Here is a 10,000-nt window from a genome sequence, read left to right as displayed (position 1 = left end):
TCCATACAATACTGGAAGTCCTCCTCTTTGAAGTGAATCTAGCACAATGACGAAGTTTTACCGGGCTTACAGTTCTTTCTTTTCACCAAGACAAAATCTGCAGCCATTTTTCCTTCCTTTGTAAGCTATTGCGTTTTCCGTGTTGAGGAAAGGATTCCTATGCATACTTATTTTTTTTTAGGATCAGCTGTGTTGTTACATTGAGTGGTTACGCATCTTTCAGGCATTTTTTCACATCAACTTTCAAATCCTCATGTTCTCTAATCACGCGTTCCTGAATCTACGTCATAAGTTGAGAGAAACTGAGCGAGTGGTGCGCCAAAATGGCGGGCAATTAGAACGCCGTTAGACTATTGTAGAAAATTTGCCTCTCGTTCGAATCGAAAAATTCTTTCGCAAAAGTTAATTTTTCAGTATGGACTTTCAAATAACAAAATAAAGATTTTCACGCTATTGGCACTTTAAATCAAATTACTGAAGCACTTTCACTCTGTCATACATTAAATACTCGCCTCTAGGTGCAGACTAACTAATTTGAAATCCTTTGAATAGAGAGATTTAGCACCGAATTTATGGAAAACATTAAACGTCCGACTAAATAATTGCGTTTTGCTAAAAGTCTATAACCCAGAGGTGTCGATCTCTCTCATTCGGCCGTGGAGCTATTTTCGAAGATACCATAATACTCTTTGTCTGTCCCTCCTAATTTTGCATAAGCATTGTCACCAGGTTCTCTTAGGACTTACAATGGCCCCAAGAGAAAACAAACACAACGCTAATGCAAATTTTGTAGGGACAAACAAAGAGTATTATGGTATTTTTAAAAGTGGCCTATTGCTCGTGCTGAATGCAAAATCATGGATCGAGCACGAAAAGCATGCCACCATGTTTTTTCTCCGCAAAAATTCTAGCAGTAGCCGTTCTAAGTTGTCCGGGTAAACTAACCAAGAGGAATCAACGTGGAAGGTCCCTGGGAGACTCTACAATATTACAAATTCCTCTAAAGCGACCGGACAGTATTTGCGTGGTCCCCGAAAGTCGCCATTTGCACCGAAAGGTAGTCTGTCTATTAAAATCGTGATCGTGAGAGATCAGCTAGCCTGCATGGCAGGCATTCGGAGGGGAAGGGAAGGGAGAACCGGCGGGAGAATGAGGAGGTCGCGCGAACTAGCGTGATACAAAAGAAACAAAAGAAAACGTTTGCATGATAATAGAACTCAAATCCCGGAGGATTTGTTGGGGACACCAACATGGCCGCCGTCCCTTTGTTTACGGACACCAACTGTGACGTCACGTGAAAACACTCTATTTGAAAACTTCAAAACATGGAAATAAGATGTCCATTCGTTCGTTACATAATCAATTTAAATAGCGAAACATCTTTTCCGCGTCCCCACCGACAATTAAATAGGCCATTTCTGAGTTCATGTCTGCCTCCTCTTTAAAGCGAGTCTAAGTGTGAAGTTTGTGATGGTAATTAATGCATGAAATCGGAAATGGCTTATTGAATTGTTGATTGTGACGCGAGAAAGAAGTTTCCGGCGTTATTTAATCTTGTTATGTAACGGGCGAAAAGACATCTGGAAAAGAAAAATTAGAGTTCCAGGTGGGAATCTAACCCACGACGGCCGTAACACCGATGGGACAAAGTGCGCTACCTAATTGAGTTCAAGAACTGACCTATGAAATTACGACGAAGACAAAGATTTCCATTGGTCAGCGGGCTCGACCACAACACATCAAAAATGTAATCAATACTTTCGCACTCAGCCAGGCCTCGGTTGTTCAAAAGGTGGATAACGCTGTCCACCGGATAAATCAATATCCAGTGGATAAACACCAGCGAAACAAATTGAGTTATCCAGTGGATAGTGATTTACCCAGTGGATAGCACAAACCCCCCCCCCCCCCCCCCCTTCAAATAACTGGGGCCAGGAATGTAAGCAGCAATCAGGGAAACATGTTTGTCGTGCAGTATTTGTGCCCAGTACCTGATCGAGAGACCACGCCAACCAATGAAGTCGCACGACATACCGTCCAGATCTTGGTCCAAATTGAATGCGGATTTGCTTCATTTAAATAGCAGCAATTACCTCGACAGTTTGGTGGATAATTATACTGACTTTATCGAACTGGAAGCTTTGCGAAATACATTGGCCAGCACAGTCATCGACGCTATGAAGAGGAATTTTACCCGATCCGGAGTTCCAGATGAATGCATAACTGATAATGGTCCACAGTTTGACAGTAATGAATATTCAAGTTTCGCTCGCGGGTACGGATTTACCGTGCTAAGATCATCACCGTATTATAGCCGAGGAAATGGGAAAGCAGAATCTGCCGTCAAAAGTGCAAAAAATATCTTGAAGAAATCCCGTTATGAGCACCCGTATCTTGCTCTCTTGGCTTATCAAAACACGCCTCAACAGGGACTCGATTCTTCCCCTGCTCATCGTCTAATGTCCAGCATGCGCAGACTCGGGGACATCATCCCTACCGCTACCAGTCAACTTGCTCCACAAACAGTGCCCTCCCATGCTGTGTTAAAAAAACGTTCCAGAAAATATAGAAAAAGGTCCAAGACGCACTACGACAAGAGGGAACGCCGAACCCAGTCAAAGAGTTTGCTCAAGGGGAAAAGGTCTGTCCCAAACCCAGGCCCACAAATAGGTCTCAACCATGGATTTACAGAGAGGTAGTCGGAAAGTCCACGCCACGATCTTCTGTAGTGACACACAGTTAGGACCGATCTGCCGTAATCATTCACATATTAGCTTTAAAACCTACCATGTTTAAATAAAAGATGTTGTTGTTGTAGTTGTTGTTGAATCAGAAGCGCCAAGGCAGAGCCAGTTGACGGACATAGCACAATCATGGACCAGCTCGAAGTTGCATCCATCCCTTCGGAAGGAAACCAAGACAGACAACCGCAACCAACCAACAACGAATCAACAGAGGAAACAATCCCCTGTAGACCTCAAGCTGCATCAGAACCGCGTTTCCCCGAGAGATTAGGGAGTTTAAGCAACGACAACGGCGACGGCAACGAGAACGTCACAAATTTGCATATTTAGTGGGCAAAAACAATAGCTTTGCACGTTTTTCACTTTTGTCCATTTCTTTGCCGTCGTCAGCAAAACTACAACGTGAAATAGCCAAATTTGAGGTTTTATGAACAACGTTAGCACTTGAGGATAAATTACCATTTTCTCCCTTAAATTAAGTGCCGTTCTTACCAATGTCATTTTTGAGGAACTACCACAACCCTGTCATATTAAAAAGGTTGAAATAGACACGAAGCGATTAAAATAAAGCGAATTTATATTTTGAGATGACGTTCTCGTTGCCGTCGCCTTTGTCCTTGCTTACGCTCCCTACTGAATAAGGAACGGCGACGGCAACGAGAAAGTCATCTCAAAATATAAATTCACGTTATTGTAATCACTTCGTGGCTATTTCAACCTTTTTAATATGAGAAGGTTGTGGAAGTTCCTCAAAGACGACACTGGTCGGAATGGCGCTTGGTTTACCAGAGAAAATGAAAATTTATCCTCAAGTGCTGACGTTCTTCAGAAAACTTCAAATTTGGCTATTTCAAGTTGTTGTTTTGCTGACGACGACAAAGAAATGAACAAAAGGGAAAAAACGCATGTGCGGGGAGAGCAAAGATATTTTTTTTGCCAAAGAAATATGCAAATTTTTGACGTTCTCGTTGCTGTCGCCCTTGTCGTTGCTTAGTAAGCTACCTAATATAGACCGCGCCTCTCGTAAGGAGAAAAGAAACAACATTACGTCATGTAGACCAATGGGCAATTTAAAGAACTTTAAGAATCGCTTGTTGGAGACAATTCATGCTTTCCAAAAGAGAAAGGGTGTTGCACAACAATGTAATTAACACTTTCGCACTCAGCAATGCACTGCATTAGCATTTAATCAACACTTTCGCGCTTAGTACATATTCCCGCATTTATGTAACCCGCGTGTATTTAAGTTGTAACAAGTGCATTAAAAGTCAGTTTTTTGACTACTCGTAACAGAGTTGTCAACACAACAATGTCATGTGATTCAATGTGATTATGCAGCTCTCGATGGTGATAGTGCATTCAGATGCCCGACCCTGAGGAAGATGATATTCTTGGCTTCCAGCAACAAGAGAAGGAATTTTTGTTCAGTTGCCCTCCCTTCTCGCCCGATGCCGATCAATGAGCCTATCAAACTTCATATTTTTCATCATTATAAACGATTACGATTTTTTTCTAGGAGTATCGTGTGAAAAACGAAGAATTCCCTCTGTCCTTTACAAGAGGCTCTTATGAAGGCTTTTGGTGGGCTTTTATCAGCATGACCACTGTTGGGTAGGTATGTTCATGGCTTACACCGGCCCTGTTTAGGATCGCAAAATATGGCTAGACCTTTAGAGACTTTTCGTCCCCCATGCCACTTGCATCTATACAAACCTGCGCCTGCCAGTAGGAAAGTCAAGAGTAACGTTAACGGTGAGATGTGATCGTGAAGGCTGTGATTGGCTTATTGTTTTTACATATAAGTACGGCTTCGAATGTTATTGTATCCTTCCTGTTAAAGTGCTTCATAACTTGTATTGCTTTCATGCAGATATGGTGACAAAGCTCCGAGGTCGTTCATTGGTCGCCTGTTCAGCATATTATGGATCCTGGTTGGTTTGATCATCATAACCATGTTCACTGCTACAGTGACATCGGCGCTCACAAACAGTGCTTTGCCTGAATTCACTAACGCCTTGGGAGGAATGCATGTAAGTTTAATCACATGATGTACATGAGTAGATGAAATAGACCACTTTCGCATAAATCAAAATTCAGTCCCAAACAAAAGGCATCATCTCGAGGCTCTGGGGAATAAATACAAGGATTTCTATGAGTTTATTCCTCAGAGCCTCGAGATGATGCCTTTTGTTTGGGACTGAATTTTAATAAATCGAAAGTGGGCCAATGACATGTATTTGTTCAGGTTCTTGAGTAGCAAACCTTACGCCTCTACAATTGATATGAATTGAGTTGATTTCACTTTTGTACAAGGTGCCCAATTAGCGCCCCAATGCTAAATACAGTTGACACTAAAATAAAGTTCATTACTAGTGAGAACAAAAGAACAGAGTCGATGTCCATCGAAATACTGCATTCTTTTGTTAAAAGCAAAGGAAAATACAAACTTTCTGATCAAACTCTGTTCTCGTAGAATTCGAACTCGAAGCTATCTTATTTGATGCTCATTACTGGGTTGCCAAACCCAGTCGGAATCTGGGTTTTATTTCGTGGGTTTTTTTGTTATTTTTGTTATTTTTTTCCGTGTCGGGAAAAGTCTTGCCTTTCACTCCCCTACTCCCCGTGGTGTCTTTGTGCATAGAGTCTTCTGTGCGTATTTTGTTAGGTTTGAGGGGCTGGGGTAATGCGTAGATTTCCCTGCACAAAGAAGAACACTTGCAATGGCGTCGAAAGTCATTGTAACGCGAATGGCGTTTTAGTGGATCTTTAAACAAATTATGCCCTTTTGGAGCAGAAGAATGAACGTCAATTGGATGAACAAGAAAAGCGCTGAAACATAAATATCTGGAATCTTTAAAGTTGAAAGCTTGTTGTCTCTTTTGTGCTTCATTATTTACGGTCAAGGTTCTTTCGAAAAGGGTTTGATGTGAACTGTCAGAAATTTATTTAAATTAATTGCATATGCGTTGCGACACGGATTGTGGCACGCAATTGAAATAGGAAGGGTTTTTTTGCCTCTAATAGCAAATATGTTGTTTGTTTCAATAAATTTTTCGCTGGAAAAGGATTTTGTGATATTTTCTGCCTTTGTGAATTTTGATATCATGTTGTGTATTGAATTTTCGAGTTTAACAAATTTGCATACCTGGGTTGAAATGTGATACGGGAGGATTTTTGTGGTATTACTGTAAGCAGGAAGGGTTCACGAAAATAAACACGTCTGTTGGAAGTGTGCTTGAGTTTCAACAAAATGAGCCCCAAATTAAAATCAGCAAAAAATGTGACGCTGATGAATAAAGAAGTAGCTGCTATTTCCAAAACGACGGAATTACCTGGTGATAAATAACCTCGTCTTGGAGAGTAAATTGTTGACGTTGCAGAAACACTGGTCGACCTCAAGAGTTGAGCAATTGTGATCTTTGTGTTAAATTCGCACATTTCTTGTCAAACTTTATAACACGTGAAAGAAAAAGAAAACTAACAAAAACAAAAACCCGGTATCTCGCCACATTTGACACAGATGCTGAATTCGATGTCACTTTCGATTTTGCGATTTACTTTTTCAACAAAAAGTACAATGACAAAATTCAACTTAGCAAAAATCTCCCAAAATGGTTTTCGCTGATGGTAACTTTTTATATTCGCGGTTCAAAATTACATGTAATGTTGTTTTCATGTCGTAAATGTTGTTGCTCATGGCAAAATATTTTATTCTCGATCGACAGTCCGGAAAACTTCCTTCTGCTCTTCCTAAAAACTGTGTATCAATATTTATTTACTTTTGCATTAATATTTGTTTTGTATAAAGCAAGCTAACAAAATCTGTACCTTGCCTAGTTCGCATTTTTGAGCGTTAAAATAGAATTTTCGGTCCTACGCTTCTGTTTCAAAGTGGCATATTTTTGAGGTCACCCATCCGGATACTAACCCCACCGGACAAGGTAAAATTCAGTGAATTTTTGTATTACAAAGCCGGACGCTCAGAGTGCACGCTTAAACATTTGGTGTAACGAAGTTGTGAGGGAACTTGAAAATGATCAGCGTTTCAGCCTACAAGCCACTGTTTTTCGATTCCCTTCTTTTTTCTTCAATCTTTCAGGGCACCCAACGACCAATTTGTTGTAAAATGTATTATTATACCCCAGTTAATGAAAATATATGTTATTAAGGTATTTTCAGGTGTTTTTCAGTGTTGCTGGGAAAACATTATCTGTTCCTTTCTCCCAGCAAGACACACAAGAAATTTCCCAGCCAGCTAGATAAAATTGGTTGGTTTCCCAGCCAGTTGATCAAATTTATTTCCCAGCCAGGAATTCCGCGCGCTTTCAAATCCCTCGATCCGAAACGACCGAATAAAAACCGGGACAAAACAGATTTTTTCCGCAAGGGCAATCACTCTGACCAGCCGTCGTATGTTTGTGACTACTGTCTGGGAGAGGGAAGGGGTTCTTTTGTTTTCTTTTTTTTTTTTTTTTTAGTCGTCCTCAGTCTTCAGTTTCTACAGCTAGCTCGGGTTGAAATGCTACAAAAAGTCAGTAATTCCCAGGCAAAACCTCTATCAATAACAAAATTTCCCAGCCAGCTCGTCGAAACACCTGTATGTTTGCCAGCCAGCAAGATTCCTCTGGGGAACAGATAATGTGAGGAACAGATTCGTTGGGTGCCCCTGAATCTTTCTGGGTTTAGTACTTTGCTAGTAACTACGTGTCTCCTCGGCGGACTATTTACCTAAGACTTCTACCATGGCACTACAATAATATACAATATCAAAACAATATCGTTTACTATAGAGGTGTTGCACCGCAGCCATGTTGCATGGCAGGAATAAAGATTCTTTTTCCTATGGGAACCAATGTTCTTTCTTATGCAAAACATTTTCATTGTTTCTGCCATGCAACATGGCTGCCGTGCAAAACTTCTATTGGAGCTACATGTGACTCAAAGACAACTTGAATCTCCTGGAAGACAACAAGCAGCTCAGTTGACAATATGGAATAAGTCGCTGTGTTACTTCACTACCACACGTAAGCAATGCGTGTTCATTTTTCCTAAAGATGACAGGAATTTCTCCTTTCTGACAAATATATAATTAATAGGCCGGTAGCCAGGTTTTTAACCTCAGAAAAGGATCTCTTTCGTCGTATGAACGTGTGAGCCAAAGGGCCTCTGCTGGTATGAATTCTGGGTGACCCCTTAAATGGTCTTAATGACCCCCGACTTGAAAAAATTGCCTAGAACGCTGCACATACTATAGGCAACCCAGTGTACGCTCACGGAGCGTCTAGTTTTATTTAGAGCGGTTTTCAATTGAGTGTAGAAAGCAATTAGCGAATTGCTTTGGTTTATGACTACTTCACTCAGTGATAGGTTCAAAGTTCTCGCGCCACTTTTTCAACCAATCAGAAGTGAAATCAAAACCAATCGTGCCTCGCGCGTGCACATTTTCCCGCGCTTTGTGTCGGCTACTTGCAATTACTTCGAGTTCTGATTGGTTTACCTTTTTGATTGGCCAAAGTAGTTACTTTGGTTTGGTTTTACGCCACTCGATTGAAACTCGCTCTAACATGAAAAATACTTTACGGCTAATTATTACCTTGCTGGTATCTCACTGCTTATCAGCAATCTTCACTTGCTTAGACAGCAATCTCCTATCGGATAAAGGTCCGATGATTGTGCCCCTGTCCTCTCTACCATCCAGATACAGTGTCGAAGATATCCAATGCTTGCGTATAGTTTAACATGATACGTAATTTGGCCCCCTGTTGCAGGTGGGTGTGCTCAAACGAGACAGCCAGGCTGAGGCTGAAGCAAGGTACATTGGAGCAAACCCCTCCGGTAAGTCGGTGACAAAAAAGTGTTTCCTTACTTTTTAGCTGGAAAAATAGGAGTTATAAGTACATTGTGCATGCCGACGTCCATTGGTAATAGTGAAAAAAAAAAGAACCGAGCGTAGACTAATGAAAGAAGGGGATTAAGAGAGCTCCTCCACAGTCCTCCCCTCACCTTAGTCTTTATTCCTTCCCCCCCCCCTCCCCTCCGCATAATGTTGCATAGGCTCAAAATTGGCGATTTTGTCGTATTCCATATGATTCTCCGTTCTTAGTGTACACTGAAATCGCTGATTTGAATAAAGCCCTTTCACGCCAGGAAGTGGAAGGCATATTTATGGAGACGATCCAGGCTTACTACTATTTCAAGGACAACAACGATGAAAACTTGCGAGTATTCCAATCTGTACACGATAAGGTCCTGTACAAGATGGCACTTAACACAGACACAATGCGGGAGTTCTTGGACGGAAACAGTTGCTTCAAAACACGCCTGGAAAACCCTTCTATTGATCGCCTCGTGAAAAATTTTACCAAACCTATGAAGGTACTTTGTTTGTTCCTTTGTTTGTGTTGAAATGAACGATGGCGCGATCGATCCTGACGAAACCATAAAAAGGGGACCTGCAAAATGCCCGTCTGGCAATATGTTTTTTGATAAGCATTGGAGGAGGCAGTGTGGCCCAGTGGTTAGGGCGCTTGCCTTGAGATCCGGAGATCCCGGGTTCAAGGCACGCTCTGACCACTCGTTGAATTTGATCCTGGTAGTCCCTGGTTCAACTTCTCAGCTGCACTTGTAAATAGCCAACAGGTTTGCCTCCGGCCAGTTGGGATTCTTAACAGTTGTTGTTGTTCTGTTCCGTCGTTTCGTTGTGTTTCATTGGCCCTGAAAAGTCCCTATGGGGAGCGGTCAATTAATTATGTATTGTATTGTTATCATTATATTTATTTTAGACTTTCCCCTCATTCCATTCCATTCCATTCAGTGATTGGTTCAAAGTTCTCGCGCCATTTTTTCAACCAATCAGAAGTGAAACCAAAACCAATCGTGGCTCGCGTGTGCACATTTTCCCGCGCTTTGTGCCGGCTACGTGTAATTACTTCGAGTTTTGATTGATTTAACGGATTTTCTCCGTCCTTTTTGATTGGCCAAAGTAATTACTTTGGTTTTGGCTTTACGACACTCATTTGTAAACCGCTCTAATACGAATATGGTCTATTAGGTCACGAAGTACTACGATTTTCTCTCCAACTTCAACATCACTCATTTACAGGAATGCAGACAATTGAGGTCGCAAAATGTCCGCCTAAACTCTGCTTCTTAATTAATTTAAAATAAGCTGCTGGATTTACCCCAACCTGAAAATAACGCTACCCTAACAGAGTATTACTGCTACAATATTTACCATGAACTCTCATTGGTTTCTA

The 10,000-nt window shown here is 41.3% G+C and overlaps 1 protein-coding gene across 2 annotated transcripts in view; it reads left to right on the top strand.

Moving 5' to 3' along the window:
• LOC137975727 (uncharacterized) overlaps nt 1-10,000 on the top strand; it is a 17,959-nt gene that overhangs the window by 6,639 nt on the left and 1,320 nt on the right. For both annotated transcript variants that reach the window (XM_068822895.1, XM_068822896.1), the window contains exons 3-6: nt 4,261-4,355; nt 4,615-4,774; nt 8,513-8,579; nt 8,848-9,119. In XM_068822895.1, coding sequence (XP_068678996.1) covers nt 4,261-4,355; nt 4,615-4,774; nt 8,513-8,579; nt 8,848-9,119 — 594 coding nt within the window. The remainder of the gene's footprint in view (nt 1-4,260; nt 4,356-4,614; nt 4,775-8,512; nt 8,580-8,847; nt 9,120-10,000) is intronic.

This window comes from Montipora foliosa, chromosome 11, assembly GCF_036669935.1.
Source record: "Montipora foliosa isolate CH-2021 chromosome 11, ASM3666993v2, whole genome shotgun sequence".
Lineage (NCBI taxonomy): Eukaryota > Metazoa > Cnidaria > Anthozoa > Scleractinia > Acroporidae > Montipora > Montipora foliosa.
This window is presented reverse-complemented; position numbering and strand designations above follow the sequence as displayed.